The sequence below is a fragment of the Notechis scutatus genome, chromosome 1 (genome assembly GCF_049901735.1).
Source record: "Notechis scutatus isolate UNSWTSFEM ecotype Mainland chromosome 1, rNotScu1.2, whole genome shotgun sequence".
Taxonomy (NCBI): Eukaryota; Metazoa; Chordata; class Lepidosauria; order Squamata; family Elapidae; genus Notechis; species Notechis scutatus.
Window position 1 is genome coordinate 179395965 of NC_142009.1, and position 19372 is coordinate 179415336.

The 19372-nt window shown below is 37.9% G+C and overlaps 1 protein-coding gene across 2 annotated transcripts in view; it reads right to left on the minus strand.

Moving 5' to 3' along the window:
• The window catches only part of GLS (glutaminase), an 85084-nt gene that overhangs the window by 30853 nt on the left and 34859 nt on the right, over positions 1 to 19372 (minus strand). The window contains exons 8-15 of one of the 2 annotated variants that reach the window (XM_026667994.2): positions 19128 to 19160; positions 18456 to 18514; positions 17506 to 17572; positions 16126 to 16176; positions 7522 to 7698; positions 7048 to 7179; positions 6304 to 6396; positions 3500 to 4613 (exon numbers count right to left, since the gene is read on the minus strand). In XM_026667994.2, the coding sequence (XP_026523779.1) occupies positions 4467 to 4613; positions 6304 to 6396; positions 7048 to 7179; positions 7522 to 7698; positions 16126 to 16176; positions 17506 to 17572; positions 18456 to 18514; positions 19128 to 19160 (759 nt within the window). In that variant the 3' untranslated portion in view covers positions 3500 to 4466. Of the gene's footprint in view, positions 1 to 3499; positions 4614 to 6303; positions 6397 to 7047; positions 7180 to 7521; positions 7699 to 16125; positions 16177 to 17505; positions 17573 to 18455; positions 18515 to 19127; positions 19161 to 19372 lie in introns of those variants that run through there. The other variant, XM_026667993.2, reaches the window with a different exon arrangement.

Here is a 19372-nt window from a genome sequence, read left to right on the forward strand (position 1 = left end):
TCACTATTCTCATCACTGGTCACTTTTAGCCAGGTCATCTACGGTAAGCACTATGAGGACAGAGTTTTAGTAACATCGGATGACCCAATCATTTGCCCATCTTAGTCCAATGTAATGTCCACATTTTATTAATTCTTGGCTGTTTTTTTGCTTTTTAAAATTCCCTCTTTATTGTTAATTTTTTCCTGGTTTTGGCCTAGGACTATAAACAACATTTTGATACTTTGATGCTAAACATACTTCACCCCTCCAATTACCATGCCGTTTAAAACAAGGACTCATAAATTATTTTACCATAACCAAAATACAAAAGCAACAAATTAAAAATTTTATGGGAGCAGTATTACAGTATGTCAGTATAAGCTTGATTCTGCTTGAAAACATTTTTCTGCAAAAATCACACCAGTACAGCACTCAAAACGAACCAATCAGATCAGCTTCATCTTTATCACTCTGTTTGGATCACTTGCAATCCAATAACATGATAATCTGGACACTGCGGTCATTATAATATAGATACTTTTCTAAAAACACAAGTTGTAGAGATTGATAAATCATAACTTCTTTAAACATAACTTAGCACTGCAGTTTTGTTTCCTATATTCCTCAGTGCTTCAAGAGCACATTCTAGTGCTTGTATTGACCAAACTTTCCTCATGTAGATCAAATTTCCAGATGACATAAAATGGCCACCACCCAGGATGAGTGGAGATTGCAAAATCTGGATAGGCTGGGCTGAAATGAACAAAATACCCTTCAATAGTGAAAAATGTAGGTTATTATATTTGGGGAATACAAATGAAGAGCACATATACACAATGGGGGATTCATGGCTTGGAAGAACCGATCAAAAAGGGCTTAGTCATGGTATCTGAAAACAGGATGAATGAGAGACAACAGTGTATCACAGTTGTTACTGTAGCTCTGGGTATGTTAGAAGAAGCATTGTACCCAAGGCATATGACATCCTTATTCTCCTCTACTCTGCCACGGAACGAACCCAATCTGACTACTGTGCACAAATCAGGGCATCGTATTTCCAGGATACTGAGAGGTTCAAACATGTTAAGAGGAGAACAAAAAGTAACAATGCAAGGAATGGAGGGCATTCCTATTAGGGCAGACTCAAGAAAGAGATTGCTTTAGGGAAGATGGTCCACTGCCACAAAAATCAGGACTAGGTAGAAGTTGTATTTCCAATTGTTATTTATATGTAAGGGAAAAATTCCTGAAAATAAAATTTGTACAATAATGGAATAGTTTGCCTATATGAACTCTTAGTCAGACAGCTCTCTCTCTCAAGAATCTTGGAACTGCACACGACAGAGACCTGGACTACAGGATCTTTCTCATCCCTTCCAAATCTATCATGCTATGAATATAAAAACTTTGCTACTTCCAAGTTACTGGTTTACAATTCCCCCAAACAAAGGCAGCACTACTTATTGTAAGGGATGTTGAAGTTATAATTCAGAAACACCTAAAGGGTTCACAGATTCCCCATTCCTGGCTTAGAACATGCTAATATTATTTTCCTTCCTAAAAATTTTCTGAGATATTTAGTAGTCTAATTAAGAAAAAGCCACCAATACCATAGCCATGTTGATTTTTTAAAGCCAATAATAATATTGAGCTTGAGTAACAAGTTTTCATTTGTAGAAGAAAATATTGTTGAATAAAGTCAGAAAATATAGAAAGAACCTGACATAAGACTAGATAACACTTATTATATGAGCATATTGAATATTTACTCATATCAAGACTGTTGGTCTATATAACATAGCATAGCAAGTGACAAGCCAGCTGATCCACTCTGTCATGGCCAAATGCATCAATATTCAGTTGATGCAAAAAAATAATAATCAATCCCTGCATTTGTGGGAAAATGCTAAGAAGTGGGGAAAAACTCTTTTCTAGCCTATTGAATTTATGATTCTTCCCTCAAATTGTGCTGAAATTAAAGTTTGACACAGTAATTCATATTTTGCTTGGCTGACAGAGGAAATCCTTCAACAGCACAATAAGTTTCTAACACAGAAGCAACTGTATTAAAATTCTGCCCCATGAAGAGATGAACAGCATAAATAAATTGAGTTTTTTGACAGTGGCTCCTGAGCATATCCTTACCTCATCTACAGTTGGGCACTAATTTTCTAGGGTTGTAGGCTACTGAAATCACAAATGACTTAGTAGTAGAAACTAGCTTTGTACCTGATTTTTGATGCCTAAACAAATCAAACAATCGTTCTTTTCAGAGGCTGAAGGCTCAATAAAAGTACATATTTCTAACGCACTACTATAAGAAATCAATCTCCTACAAAGAAATAGTTTAATATATATAAAATATTATATAAATATGTTTTAGCTTAGAAAAGTACCGTGTTTCTCCAACAATACGGCCTCCCACAATAGGAAGTCCCAGCATGCTTTATAGGCATAAAATCAAATTAAGCCCCTCCCCACAAATTAAGGCCTATATTAAACATGCGAAATGGGGGGGAATGGCGGGGGGCTTCCCGTTAGGAAGTACTTTTGTTGCATACCCAGATATGGTGCTGCCTGCGTTGACCTCGGCGTTGGTGGGGCACTTCGTATCGGGAGACCTTCCACCACCGTTGCTTTCCCTTCTCCCCGTGCTGCTGCGGTGTTTAGAGCAACGCCGCGGCATTTGGCACAACCACGTGTGACCAGCCAGGGCTCCTCCCTGCAACCGGAGCCCGGCGGAGACACTCAGCTTCAGGCGCTCCTGTCGCTGCCTTCCCTTCGCCTTCGAAGGCAAAGCCAATTCTTTTAAAAATGACACCCTACTACTAGTACGACAAAGACTCCCCTGCCCAAGAGGGCAGCCCAACCCCATGTGGGGAGGCGAATCTCCCGGGGCCGCAGCGCAGGATCGGCCCACCCTGGGAGAAGCGCCCAGCCGCCATCCCTGCCTGGTGCTGAGCAGAGCGCGAAGAGCTTCGCCTGGGGCGCCCAGCGCAGCTGACAGGCGGGTGGCGGCTGGACACTTCTCCCGGGGTGGGCCGATCCTGCGCTGCGGCCCCGGGAGATTCACCTCCCCACGTGGGGTTGGGCTGCCATCTCGGGCAGGGGAGTCTTTGTCATACCGGTAGTAGGGCATCGTTTTTAAAAGAAATGGCTTTGCCTTCAAAGGCAAAGGGAAGGCGGCGACAGGAGCGCCTGAAGCCAAGTGTCTCAGCCGGGCTCCGGTTGCAGGGAGGAGCCCTGGCTGGCCGCGCATGGCTGCGCCAAACGCCGCGGCAGCACGGGGAGAAGGGAAAGCAACGGTGGCGGAAGGTCTCCTGATGCGAAGTGCCCCACCAACGCCAAGGTCAACATCCAAGCCATCGCCGCCCGCCCTAGGATGCAAGGGGGGGGAATTAAGTCACCCCCAAAAAGACAGCCTAGCCATTTTTGGGGGGGTAAAAAAAAAATAAGGCCCGGCCTTATTTTGTGAGAAACATGGTAAAGGGGGTGTAAAAATAAAGAGGGTATAAAAACCATTGAGATAAAATTTTATTCTTCCTTTTTATAATATCAGAAACCAAGATCACCAATCAAACAAGGAAGTGATTCCTCACAGAGCACTTGTATCATGAAATTTGTTTCTTAAGATATAGGTATGGTCTATACTGTTACGGTTTTAAAAATAAATTAGAAACATTCATGAAGAATGAGGTTATCAGCTGGATGCTAGACCTAATGGCTATACACTACCTTCTATATCAGAAGTAGAATGACTTACAATATCAACTGCTGCTGAAAAAAAGCAAAAGGATTCTAAGTGACCATTGAAAAAGCAGAATCTTAGAATTTTTGTCTAATCCAACATGACTTTCTTACATTATATAGTAACATACTGATATTTTTACACAAACTTAAATAAGTTTACCAATATGCTTTATATAAAAATTATGAATTCTTTTGTCAGTATTGCCAAACAGTACATGAACAGTTAACTTCATTTACATTCGGTTACACTGAAATTAACTGAACTTAACTGGAATAAATGGGATCATGAAAAAGAGAAAAGGTAATTTTTAGAATATATTAACAATAAAAAGAAATATCTACTTAGGATCCAGGACTTAAATTTTCCTATATCTTTGGCTCTCGTGTTCTTGGTTAACAATTATGCTGATTGCATCTTGATTGCATTGCAAGATTTCTCACATTTACAGCACTCCTTAACTTCCCATTTTACAATTCATTCCTTAAGTATGACACAAGTTTTAAATAGCACACATTCAGTTTTGTTTCAAATTGCTTTGTGGAAAAAGATTATTAAAGCAATTAGTATAAAATTATTGATATAACAATTTGGGGTGTCTCAAGCATATTTACAACCCACTGAAATAAAAACAATAAATCTAAAATCTAGACAATAAATCTAAAATCTGTAATCTAGACAAACTGGAGTGTGGTTAAAAATGAAATCAAACTCTCTGAAACTAGAGCCCAGTGCACTAGTTTTGTTCTCCCAGACCTTCCATTCTATACACTACAGTTGTGGAGATGTCCTCGTTTGATTCGGGTGACACTTTTTTCCACACAGTCTCTTTTAATGCAAGTTCGTGCTGAAGACTTTCATAGTCCAGTGGTCCAAAGGAATGCTAATTGTTTAAGCAACATATAGTATGTATTAAGTTACCAATGAAATAAAACAATCATTATTTTTATTTATCAATTAGCACTTGCTGGTTCTGAGAGATCTCTCTCACCCTGACATTATTATGCCACAAACATTTTAATTTCAAACCACAGTAAATAATTTATTCAATTTGGTGAAAGGGAAGAAAGACTCCTTTAACCCACTTCATTCATAACAGGATGCTGATTATATTAATTAGCCATATAGCAACTTTCATATTAAAGAAGAATTCCTGAGGTTCTATTCATTACTGAGTTGCTAACGGCACTCATACAATCCAGCTTCTCCCAGTTTAATTCAAGTCGGACAATTCAAACTGCTTTGGCAATAATTATTTATGCCAAAGCTTTATCAAGTAGAGAAATGAGTAAAGAACTGAAACATGTTAATTATACAAGGCCAAAATTCTAAGCTCCAATCTTTTTCCCAGCTTGATCCAAGGGGCAAAACATAAAAATTGTCTGTGAACTTACACATTCTACAGCGCAAATGGAATTCCAAAGTCCTAAGTAATGACTACCGCTGGTATTTTGAATGGTACTAATGCCATTAAAAAACACAGATTTCTTCTCAATGAGGATCAGAGCCATGGTCAGAACAGTAAGTGACTGACATGTTTGAAAGTTAATACAAAGCTCTGTATCTCAGGCAGTACAATTTTAAAAAAATGTTGACAAAGAAGCCTTTTGGCAACAAGCAAGAGATTACCCACTGCTACTCTGAGAGTCAAGAACAGTACCAGAGATATTTTCTCACTAATATGTGGATCAAACGTGTTACCAAAATAAGAAATATACATTTTTATTTTTCTTGTAAGATCAAAATCTTTAACAAAAAACTTTGCTCCATAATTTTTATGAAGTGAAAATATATTGCTGAATATGGTAGCTTTGCGTCATGGCATTTTATCTAGGATGATTTTAAGTCTACCTAGAAAGGATACATGAACTGCTCTCAGATTTGTTGGAGGATAGTTTAAATATATTACGGTCAAATATGTTATATAACAACAATGATTTCTCTAAACTAAACTAAGTTTCAGTCAATTGCCACATTATTACTAGACAGGTAGTCTTCAACTTACATTTGAAGTTATGGCAGACCTCCCCAGATCCTACTTATAACCAGGTTTCAAAGTTGCAACACAATTGCATTTTGGCTGTTTGGCAACTGGCCCACACTTACAGCCATGTTCAGTCATATGACCACAATTTCTGATTTTTGCCAGAAACACATTTGCTTCCAGTTTCCAGCAAAAAAAAAAAAGTCAATTGGATAGAATTGATTCACTTAACAGCTGTAGCATCTGCTTAATGACCATAGCATTTACTTAACAACTGCCACGAAAAAGGTTGTAAAATTGGGTGCAGTCACACAATAGGTTCCTTAATGACTGGTATGACTACAACTATAATTCTGGCTCAATCATAGTTTGTAAGTCAATGACTACCTGTAAGTAAGCAAACCAGTAAAAGCCAGTGAATAATGTAATATAGTTTAGCATTTAATAGTTAGTTCTAGTTGTGCCAGATGTGGCCTGAATTGTATCGGAACACTCACATATCAGAATATTGATGTAATACATGTCATTGATCAATCCTATTTGGACTTTGCTATGCATAATGTACATGTTATAAATACTTTCAACTTACTCGTTGATCACCACCTTCCCTCCGAGGATCAAGCTTCTTTGCAAAATGCCTCAGGTTATCATAATTATGAAAGTTGCACAAAGAAACCAGTTCCTGCAATAGTAAAAACATCATTGTGTTATATTTATAATCATGTATACTATCAAGAGCTGTGGTGGCGCAGTGGTTAAAATGCAACACTGCAGGCTACTTCTGCTGATTGCTGGCTGCACTGCAATTCCATCCTTCTAAGGTCAGTAAAATGAGGACCCAGATTGTTGGGGCAATATGCTGACTCTGTAAACCATTTAGAGAGAACACTGTGAAGCGGTATATAAGTCTAAATGCTATTGCTATGTTATTGCTATCCTAATTTACAACTGACTCTTTCATTCAACTATACCCTGATATTACTGATTAAGTCCTTTGTCAAGATGAATATTAAGCCTTTTATAAATTTAGGGGAGCCAAAAGAAAAAAATTGTTTTTTAATATTTTTTCTCAATCAGGATTGAAAAGAAATGCATGCATTTTGTCAAGAATTCTTCCATTTTCAGAATACACCTTTTTATCTTTGCTTAGTGTGTATCCATCCTTTTGCTTTAAAAATCTTCCATCTTTATTGATTCTAACAATAAAGACATAAGCATTTCTGCTCAAGAAAAATGCAAATTTTCCTACCTTTACTGAGATAGGTGTAAATGTTAATGATCATTGCATTTGTGCTACAGACTAGTAACAATTCAAGTAAGAAGACCTGCTCACATGACAAAAGTGTATCCCCTTAACGCTGTTGCCCATCTTGTCTAGCGGAGGTGACCAGCACATCATGCCCATAACGTTAGGAACAACCAAGAGAATGCCACCAGCAACTCCAGATTTTGCAGGAAGACCCACCTAAATGAATGCACAATTTAAACCATTAATATATAGTTATCAATATTTAGACAGCAATCACTGAATATCCATATTATCCGTCAAGGTAGTTTTCCAAAATTTATCAATTAGCATACATTTACATCCCAGGAATTATTCAGTTGATACCTCAAAATACTTTTGTTTTTCTGGATTCATTTCTGTCATTTGAGTTTTAACTAGCCTATATGACATAGAATTCCTTTTACCACCCATGGTCAATTTCTAATTGCCATTATCACTGGTTTTAATAAGAAGTCAATTCTTCTTCTTTTTTTAAGAACTAAACATTTTTATAACAGATCCCTCAAAACAAGCACTTACATGGAAAGCAAACTGTCCCGAGAAGTCATACATGCCACATGAATGCATCAAACTTAAAGTGTTTCGAACTGCTTCAGGACTGAGGACTCTCTCACCAGTGATGGGGCAAAACCCGCCATTGGCAAGAGTGGCTGCCATGACACTAGCAGATTCACAAGTCACTTCTATGGAGCACAGCTTAGGAAAAATGAAAAGAACAAGAAAACATTGATCAACCTATGCAAACAGAAGGTTATATAATTAAATGGATGAAAGTCCTATCTTACAAAAGGGAGCCTGAACCCATAAAGAGCCTATTACGCTATGAACAATACAGCATGCGAAGATAGACTTTCCAGATTAGGAAATAAAGGCCTATTTGAGTGAGCATGAAGTGGGAATCTGATGCTAGCAACGTTTTTTTAATGAAAACATGGTACAAGATTAATTCATAAAACAACTGGGTAAGATTTAAAAAAAAACTTGTTCTCTAATCAGTGCAATAATGAAGCTTGCTCTGATGAAGACTGACATTTTTAAAAGAAACATTTAAAAACTACATGATCCTGTTACTACAGAGATGAACAGTACAAACAATCATGTGACAGAACCAGGACAATTTATATTATTTACTTATATTATTTATATTATTATTTAGTGTGTAAAATTTAAAGCTACCTTATATTTAACTTAATGAGGGGGGGAATATCATATTTTAATCAATAACAAGATTAGTAATAAGAAAGTATGTTTTAGTTAACCTAACCAATGTGAAAGCACTAAGGATATGGATAACTATTTCTTCTCTGAATAGTACTACTGAAGCAGTAGGAAAATTACACATAAAGCACTTTTATATTTAGCAGAAGTCCCCCAATTCCCCAAAACTTTGCTTAATACAATACTGTGTAAAACCTCAAGGTTACTGAACCAAGGAACTAACCATATTACAGTAAACAAGGGTCGATATGGAAAATAACACATGGTGTAAGATAAAATGAGTAATTATATGTACTTCTCTCATCTTGGTATATATGTTATTCTCCTTTGTTGGGATAGTTTAATAAAAGTAACGCACCAGGCTAAGCTGAGGTCATGACATGTATAAAGTGACTTCTCAGGAAGAGCCAGGGGTTCAGAATTTGCCATTCTAATGCTCTGAACCTTGTGCACAAATAAAAACGGATGTATTCTCCAACCTTTCGTGGTCTTGTGTCCTGATTTGGAAGCAAGATTTCCTGCTACATTTATGGCATCCCAGATGGGACACTAGGGGCCCTGAGGCCCGCCGGAGGGTCCACCCCGGGTGCCAGCCACCGGGTAAGTTGAAGGGAACATCCCAGGTGCCATCAGTCCTCTGAATCCAAGGGACTTCCCGAGACTGCCCTGTTCTGGCGGCGGCGGTTGACACCTCCAAGAACCACAGGTGAAAGGTGAGGAGACCAGGACATCTTCCAGCCGGCCGTGGAGAAGGAAGACGCCTGCAGGCAAGTATTAGATTTGGGAAATAATCCCTCCCTGTAAGCAGGGACGGAGGAGAGGACTGATCACCCTCTCTTAGACAAAGGTGGGAGGAATTGTCAGGAATGGTTGAGGTGAGTGGCTACTGCGGTTCCCATTGGTGACTGTGAGTGTCCAGTGCCATGGGCCAGTAGAAAGTGAGTGGCGTCCGCAGTTCCCATTGGAGACCGTGCACATCCGGCTCCCTGGGTCGGACGTGAGTGTGTGCAAATCCCTGGTGTTTTCGGAAGAGGAGGGACCCCATACCCTCCTCTCCAATCCCTTTTCCCAATTGTCTTGTCTGGTGACCTGGGTGGCTCATGGGTGGAGGTGAGAGTAAGCCCCTGACCCCGCTGGGGTCCATGTTAAAACCTTTCAAGGAAGCGTATGAATCTCAGGATTATGGCCTTGAGTGGAGTAGGCATAAACTGCAGGTGTTCTGTGAGGGAGAGTGGCCAACATTTGAGTTGGGGTGGCCTCCCATAGGCACACAGAAAGCCCCGAAGCATTTTATACCCGTCTTATTGACGCTTACTGTATGTATACTCCCATTGATCCCACTGACCTGGCAAACGCTCGAATGCTAACCATGGCATTCATCTCACAGAGTGCCCCAGATATATGTCGTAAGTTGCAATGACTTGAGGGGGCCCTAGGTAAACCCATAAGTGAGCTCCTGGAAGTGGAAAGGAAAGTCTTTGTGAATAGGGAAAAGGAGGAGGAGCGAAAGAAAGACCAAAAGATGCAATGAAAGGCCGAATTAATGGCGGCTGCTATGATGTGGACCCCTAAGGATAGGGGAGGTAACCAGGCAAAGGGCAACAGGTCAGGGTTAGGACGCAACCAGTGCGCCATCTGTAAAAAGGAAGGACACTGGAAGGGTGAGTGTCCTGAAAGGAACAAGGAGGAGAGGCCAGGCGGAAGAGGGGGCCCTTTCCGAGGGGCCTCCGAAGACCCCTGGGAGGACAGGGAAGGCAAGGATATAGGAGGGGCCTGGGGAGAACCCCTCTGATAGGCCTGGCGGAAGTGGAAGAATGGGACTGACGCCGACCAGGTTCAGATTGCCTCCCAGAACCTATGGTCACCAGGGACAAGGGACAGGGGAATGAGAATGGAAGCAATTCCATGTTCCCCATTTGTGGGCTGAAGATAATCCCCCGGGTTTTGCTGGCCACCACCCTCCTATCATAGTGGAAGAATTACCAATGAAGGTGCCTGTGAGAATTCGACAACGGGTATACCCCTGCCATATTATACAGGCGATCCAGGAAATCATTGACCTATATTTGAAACACCACTAGTCATTCAAGTGAAGCCTCTGGCAGTACCTGTTTGTCTCCGGCAGAGAAGTTACCCTCGCCCCATTGCACGAGCAATTCAAGACAAAGAGGAGGGACAGTTACACAGGTTAGGGAATCTCGACAAGAATGTGGAATTCTTGTAGTTGTTGCAGCTAATTTTCTTGCTGCAGGAGGTAGATCGAACCCTTAGGGGTGACTCTAACATGTAAGGGCATGAAAATACCCTTTAGAGTAGTTATTGAGCCAGTGGAGTGAGGAAAACCTACTCCCCTGGATTAAAAGTTTAAGTAAGAACAGAATGATAAATTTGTGCATTGAAAAATGGCAAAATACATAATTGAGGAACCACAATAAGGTAGGATCATCTGGGGGAAACAAGCAAATGTTAGTTGGGTAAATTAGAACAATACTTAATCAAGAGACCTACCTTAAAAATAAATAAAAAGAAAATTGAAATACCGTATCTTAAACCCTGGTATTTCATAAATTGGGAAATACCTGATCCCCCAGCAGATAGTAAAATGCTTTTGGCTAAAGAAGAAGAAATGTGAAACTCCTTAAGGACTGAGAAATAGGTAAGGTTAGTGTTATATTTGGAAACAGGCATAGAAGTTTCTATCTGGAACTGGTAAGATTACGGCCATGTTCTCCATGGAGCCCATGGGGACACGTTAAACAGTAAAAGTTGTCTTTAAAAAGAAAAGTAGAGTTCAAACTTGCTCATGAGAGCCCTGGCCAGGTGCAAACGAGGTGTGAAAGAAGGTCTCTATAGATCTTGATCTTTAAAAATAAGCCAGCGTTGTCTGGGAGATTCTAAGATAGATAGAGAACAATTTGGATCTTTAAAAATAAGCCAGCGTCGTCTGGGAGATCCAAACTAGAAAGATAAGGGACAGAACACCCAGGGCAGAGAGTAGTACCCTGTTTCTCCAACAATATGGCCTCCCCCAATAGGAAGTCCCAGCATGTTTTATAGGCATGAAATGAAATTAAGCCCCGCCCCCCAAATTAAGGCCTATATTAAAACATGCAAAATGGGGGGAATGGTGGGGGGGCTTGCCATTAGGAAGTACTTTTGTTGCACACCCAGATATGGTGCTGCCTGCATTGACTCCGATATGAAGTGCCCCACCAACGCCGAGGTCAACATCCAAGCCATCGCCGCCCGCCCGAAGATGCAAGGGGGGGAATTAAGTCACCCCCCAAAAAGACAGCCTAGCCATTTTTTCAGGGCTCAAAAAAAAATAAGACCCGGCCTTATTATATGAGAAACACGGTAGTAAAAATCTAGTGCTTAACAATGAGTGTAACTTCAAGTAAAAGTGAGAAGTTCACTAAAACAATAAGAAAGAAAGCCCAATTAGTGAAACCTCAAGTTAAATACTTAGGTTATACTATAAGTTAAGGCCACAGAGCTATAGGACATTAGAAAAAGGTTGTGTGCTGAATTGCAGAACCAACCGACAGGAGTTTTTTTAAGCAGCAGGCTATTGTAAAAATGTTGCCCTGCTATCCAAATCACTCTGAGTCCACAAAGTGGGGAGAAAGGGAACCCTTTGTTTGGACGTGTGAACAAAAACAGGTTTTTGAGACTTAAAAATAATTAGCATCTCAAGCTCCTGTTATGGGACTTCCCAACCTTGAGAAATCTTTCAATTTGTATGTGGACTCAAAGAATAATATGGCTCTTGGAGTCCTGACTCAAGAAAAAGGGAAGTGGCAACAACCCATCGCTAAAGAAAGAAAAAGTGGAGATTTAAAGGGTCAAAACCTCCCCAGGTCTGGAAATGTTGTGTGTGTGAATGTGTCTGTGTGTAATCATTTCCAAACCTGAAGGATGAGACCCTCTAACAACAGTAAAAAAAAAAGAAATGGAACTCGTTGGCTTGTGAGAAAAAGCTCTCAGAAAAGAATTGTAAGTAATGATTGATTTGCTTGGAGAAAGAATGAAATAATGAAATGAAATTTTTGTGTGAGAAATTGGTTATGCGAGCAGTCTGATTACAGTATAAATGTGTGAGTAGAAGAAGAAAAAAAACATTGGTGTAAATGTCTGTGTGTTGACCCCCATCCCAGATTAAAAGGAGAGTACTTTCATATAAAGAAAGTGCATGTACCAGGAAATGAGAAAGCTCTCATGGAGAAATGTGTGTGAGTTACTAAAGTTAGAGAGAGAGGAAGGAACAGAGAAAATTAGATGACAGAAAAATAAAATATGTCAGGAGTCATTGCATCTGAGATTCCACCAAGAACACTGGATAAAATTGCACGTGGGACCAAGAAATTGCGAAATTGAATTTTTAGTGGATACTGGGACATCCTGGACATCTTGAAGAATAATCCCTCTGGGATGCCACATTAGCCAGAATTCGAATTTCAAAATCAAGAAATAAAAATCAATCCATGCCGCATCAAATTTAAAATTTCCAAACCTGGAGTATGTAGAAAGAAAGATCAAATATCTTGGACACTTGATTAGTGAAGGGAGTAGAAAAATAACTCCTGCTAGAATTGAGGAACTAAGAGAGACTTCAGAAAGTTTTAGGGACTGTTAGGCAATTGAAAAAAAAATATGGGGAAGTCTCTTAAAACCAGTAGCCTTCCTATCCAAATTAATGGACCCTGTAATACTGGGATGGCCAGTATGTATTCAAGCTATTGCCGCCACAGCTCTCTTAGTACAAGGAAAAAGGAACCTCACATTTAGGGAGCGGGTTTGGGTGGTTACAACCCAACATCAGATCAGGAACATCCTGCCTCAACGAGCTCATGGATGGTTAACCAATTCTCATATCCTAAAGTATGAGGGAATCCTCATAGGAGACCAACATGATTGTGTAGCACTACTTTATAGATGGAAGTGCCAAAGTAGTGGAAGGAAAGATGTTGGATCCCATACTGTGGGAAGGAGGGTTTGCCTAGAACTGAGCTAACAGACAAAATTGTGAGAAAATATATTTTGAATTGTCCCAGTCTCTCTTTTAAGACAGAAAGGACTTTGTTGTACACAAATTTAAGGCAGGATAGTGGGTTTTGATAAAATCCTGGAAGGAACAAACTGTACATTCCTTTTCTATTTAGGACTGAGTAGTTGCCGATGTATTTCCCCAACATAAAATAACAACCACAGAACAAATCCCACTGCTAAATTCACCTGATCTTATAATTGTCTTTAGACTGGTGTAAATACTGAATGTTTGGATGGTGGGAGTTGGGAAATTACATTGAGTGAGGACTTTCAATAAAAGGGAAGGAGAGAAACTTTGTATGCGACCAAAGTGGCCTACGAACACATGAACAATTTAGGAACCTTGAAAAAGCAACACAACCAAAACCAAGACCAACAGTGTGATTGCAACTAGCTCCTAATAAATTGGAAAAGCTAACTCCAGTATCAATAGCCAGAGTTGGGAAATGAATATTAAGCAAAAGATAAGAATTTAGGAAAAATGCTGAGCTTAAAATATAACTAGTAGAAATATAAGCTCTCTATGCAACTTATTACAAGCAAAAGCATTTTTTGCAGAGAGATAGATACATCTTACTGCACGTCAGCTAGGTGTCGAAAGAACCTTAACACCGTGCAACAGGAAGAAGGGAGGAAGAACTAGTCTAAAATAGCTTCAACAAGACATTTGTGTGTTTTGCGTACGTGTGTGTGGAATCAAATATGGGAGATTAATGGAATCCAACAAATTTGGATTGTGGGTGGCTATTGTGTTTTGCCCAATGGGACTGGACTGAGTGAAGTTCTAATAAAAAATGTGACTAGTATGTTATTGTAAGAATCATGAAGCAAATAACAGCAACTGGATTACCCCAGAAGTTATGTATAGGGAATGTGAAAAATATGCCTATACTAGCCTCCCCACTGGGTGGTTTGGACCCTGTGTAATGAGATTCATAAAGCAACATAGGGGAATCCCTATCGAAGGAATGAATTCAGGCTTGGAAAGCAAAGAGCCCTTGAATCCCTAGATACCAGTGATGCCCCTGGATGCCTGAAACTCTAAAAGGGCCTACACGTAGGTGGAGGATGGCACTCTGGGAGCTAATGGACATACAATTAAATTTGACTACAAACTTAAAGGAGATGACTGCAGTCTTGGGAACCTAGCAACAGAAAAGTGTGGAAAATAACATTGTGCAAAACCAGCTAGTCCTAATAAAAATTTTGGAGCGTAGCAAATTGCGTTGGTGAAGGATTAAACAAAGTCTGCTGTACTAGGATTCTGGGTTCTAATGTTTCTCTCCTGTTTGATTTCCTTTATAAGAGATATAGTACTATCAAAGTTTAAAGAATCAAAAGTAATAAAAGGAATTAGGTTATCTCCTTTTGAAATGATGTTTGGAAGACCCCCTGTCATAAGTACTAGTTTGAGAAATAATATAGGGGATTTAAGTCAATTAGGGGATTCATGGGTGAGTCTAATGAGTGGTACGCTTGAAGAAGCGCCCCCTATAACTGCCCTATTGGCAATGGGCAGGCAACATACGGGGCAGAAGAGGCCTTACTGGTGTCACTCCGGAAGCTGACCCTCTACGTACGGCTGAAAATAAGAACAAGTAAAACAGATGTTAATGTGTTAGGGATAGTGTGTGTGGTGGAAAGATATATTCTTTTGAATTCTTTTAAAGAATTTTATGTATCAAAAAGGGGGTTGGACTAGATGACCCAGAGGAATCTCAAATTTTAAAAGCTGATATGTTTAAAGTGCTTATCTGAGTTGAAGAAACCACGTGTTTCTTGCTCAGTTGCCTAGCGAAGAGTTTCCTGTTCAGTGTGATCAACCTTCCCTGTCTCGATAGAATACCTAAACCGTAAATATGCTTCAAAAGGGAAACAAACTATAAATTGTATTGTTTAAAAAAAGTTATTTTCCAACTTCGACTCATCTGAGAAGGATTTGTAATTGCCTACTTTTGCAACAGCATTAATCTTTGTCAGAACAATCTCCAATAGTCTTTCTGTGTTAGTAGAGAAGAAGGCTACTGCCAAGGTTATGGCTTTATGGGAATATGAGAAATTGAATACAGTTGAAGATTATTTCCCCATGTATGAAACTCCACAGTAATCAGTAGATTTGAGTGTAGTTTCAAAGGGGGGAATGAAGCAGTAGGAAAATTACACATAAAGCACTTTTATATTTAGCAGAAGTCCCCCAATTCCCCAAAACATTGCTTAATACAATATTGTGTAAAACCTCAAGGTTGCTGAACCAAGGAACTAACCATATTACAGTAAACAAGGGTGGGTATGGAAAATAACAGATGGTGTAAGATAAAATGAGTAATTATATGTACTTCTCTTTTCTTGGTATATATGTTATTCTCCTTTGTTGGTATAGTTTAATAAAAGTAACGCACCGGGCTAAGCTGAGGTCATGACATGTATAAAGTGACTTCTCAGGAAGAGCCAGGGGTTCAGAATTTGCCATTCTAATGCTCTGAACCTTGTGCACAAATAAAAACGGATGTATTCTCCAACCTTTCGTGGTCTTGTGTCCTGATTTGGAAGCAAGATTTCCTGCTACACTACAAAACTGGCTGAAAAACGTATTACATTCTCACTACAAAAATATATAATTCTTAGGTCAAGGATTGCAATCAACTCTTAATTTGCACTAAGATCAGAGAATGAGAAATGCTGATTTATTAAAACATATTCGATCAGAATATCATTTAGTTAACATACTTACCCCAAACAAAGGATTGCATCCTCTGTTGTGTAAATATTTATATAAATAACATTTTAACCTATAATTCTATATATTTCTTTTTTCTTCTTCAAGGATAACAAATAATCTAGAGATTAATTAGCTACCTGGAAATAGAAGTCCAATATGCCAACCATATCCGTGCCCTCTGGAAAACACTTGAAAATAATAGATTATTTTAGTACATCATGATACAGTAAAAAAAAGTTATCATATATAAACTAAAACTGATAAAGAAGATGAAAATAATCTTATTTCTGAAAATTCAGTTGAGGATTATCTAAGAAAAGAAGAATTATTTAGAATTAAAATAAGACTTAAAATAATTATTTAGAAATAAAATAAGACTTCTAGTTATTTAAGTCTACCTTTCTGTGAAAATTTGAAGGAAAATATTTTAGCTCTATTACAGAACCATCAAACGTGTACTTCTGACAAGTAGTTTCGTAAAAGATTATTACATGCTTTTTGGCCAGAGAAGTGGGAGTGGATTATAATATGAAGAAATTCATTTCTTTTACATCTTTGTCCCATTCTTTTTTCCTCTGTCATTAAAACCAGACGGAGAAGGAAGTAAGATGAATAAGATGATCTCTCCCCCCAACACACACACATTACTTCTTGGTAATCCAAATGGGAATAAAACATCTAATGAGAACGTAATGTCATTGTGTTAACTTTAAAGTAATATTACATTAGCTACTATTAATATGAGTAATGTTACAAGGATTTCAGTAATGATCTTTGTGAAGCTAATCGGAATATCCATCTTTTGTTTCATGCATGTATATTAACAAGCATAACCCACAGATTTCTCTTTGTAGATATGACAAGTTACTTGCTTGCAATTGTGATTTTTTTTTTAAAAGGTCATATATTTAATTGTTTACTTTGCATCCGATTCAGGTTATGATTCCTGCACTTCTCCTCATAGTCACCAGAACCAGGATAGTTGGGTAGATTTGCCAGAGAATGCTGATACTTTGGATGCAAGCTCTCTTGGAGGAATATCCAAAACAAGAGATATTTTCTGATGCAGAGAGACACAATTTATGCCCATATGAAAGGGAAAGCTTGCTCCCTCAGCACCGACATTTATAAAGAGGTTACTAAAGATCATAATGCTGAATATAGAGAACATGCAACCAGATGCAAAAACAATGCAGATCCAGAAAGATTGGGAAATAAATTGGTTGAAAACAAACTGAAGGATTCAGTGCAAGCCATGTTAAGTAACATATATGCAAGAAGTGATATACACATCAAATGTTTCTGTTCCACATGAGGCTTTGTACAGGTGCCATTAATTCATTTGTGTAAATCACAGAGACCAAAATGGAAAGATAACACCATCACTGCATTCTTATGATATCAATATTGTATTTAGCTTTATTGTCATGATGAAGAAATAAAATGTTATTTGTAGTTTGTTCAATTGACATTACATACATTTAAGGAAGCAGAATAAATATAACTAAAAAGCATACCTTTTTCTCTTTCAAATAATAGCCTATTGCAAAGTTTCTGTCTCCACTCTCTCTTTCAGACTGGAATCTGAGAAAAAGAAACAGAAATGGATATCAAACCACTAAATACTTATTAACAATACTATTAGTGAGATATTTGTTTTTTAAAATTGTTGTTAACTCTAGCAACAACTATGAAGTTTGGGAAGGCACAGACTATTGTTGTGTGGAAATTACATTAAAAAGAACAGATTAATGTTGTTGCATATTAGAAGCCTCAATGCAAAGCATTAGCTATTCAGTATTAAACTAAACAATTTTTGTAAATTAAGTTTTGTGAATTAACTACTTGAGAATACAATAGAACTTATTTAGATGTTAAGTGAAACATAGGAATGCAATATAAGACAGAAAGTTAACCATCACCATTCCAATAGACAGAAACTACACAGCAAATTCATGCTGCAGTGTTACAAGCTGAATTGTTACAGAAAAGCATGCCTTGTGGTGCTTCTTGAACAACCTTTCGAGGGAAAGAAAAAACTTACTACTTTCTCTCTACAGGGGGCCACAATTATTTGAAGGGGGCAACAATGATGAGGCAAAATTGATGTTTTTAGCAAAACCAAACCTGTAGAAGAGAAATAATTTCTCTTTCTCCTATATTTTCAACTCTTAATGGAGGAAAGGAACAAGAATTTTTTCTTCCCTTTTCCCTTGGTTTTTTGAAGAGACAGTGCCATAAGGTGCAGTACTTGTCAGCACTGAAGTCTCAAAATGGCCTCAGTCAGGCAGCTTCAGGGTTACTTGGAACCCTGACATTTCTACAGAAATCTAGCATAAAGGAAAAAATTTCTCCTATGCCCAAAGTCTTAGCTGAAGCAAAGATTTGACTAATAAAATAAAATATGTACAGCATTAATATTAACTATTGCTTGTCATGTCAAAATTAATCTAGGAAACATACTTACGTGGCATTACTGAAACCAACATATTCGTTTCCAGCCATTTTATTCATGAACTGCATCACCTAAGGAAAGCAGGATTATTTTTTTCAAAATGTACCAAAAAGCACTTAGTAGTAAGTATTCAGTGCAAATAACTGATTTAGGTTTAGATATTAAGCAATGTTGTCATTCTGTAAGAACAAATATATTCCACAAGAAAGAATGAAGACATTTTCTGCTTTAATATAAATTACTATTTACTGTGATGTCTAAACTAAAATTCTTGTTAGTTTAAATTAGAAATTAATATTTTTATCTTAATTTAAGTTAAAACACTACATACATTTTAGTCTAGTTGAAATTCAGTGACATTCTGCTTTTAGTTTAAAACTGAAAAGCAAATGTTTCTAAATTTCACATAAGAGAAAAAACACTTGTAAAAATCAGTGAAGCTTTCCTCCAGTGTTGCTACATTATAGTTTATAAATATAAAGTATATTAAATATGTGTTTTAAATATAAAACAGATAATTAAATTGTTCCTTACAATCAAATTAGAGTCCAATTCCAATTCAAGCGACTTTTGAGTTCAGTTAATAAAAAGGTGTGAAGTGAAAATATGGGGCACAGCAACACTATTTTGTAACACTTAAAATTAGAGAAAATAACAATTGTAACAATTAAAAGATTTGCTTACATAGTCAAACTTTTCAGCATTATTTGCTCCTTGCTGAAAGGAAAGAAGACACATTTACAAAGTTTATTAATACAAGGGAACTTTAATTATAGATTAATTTGTTTCATTGTTACTTAAATGCTATTATGTATTATTAGACTAGAGTTTTATTTGTTAGTCTATATACCTATGGTAGAGTTAGATTACTGAATTGTTATACAAAGCATTACAATACTTTAACATTGCCTGTTAAAAACATTACCAAT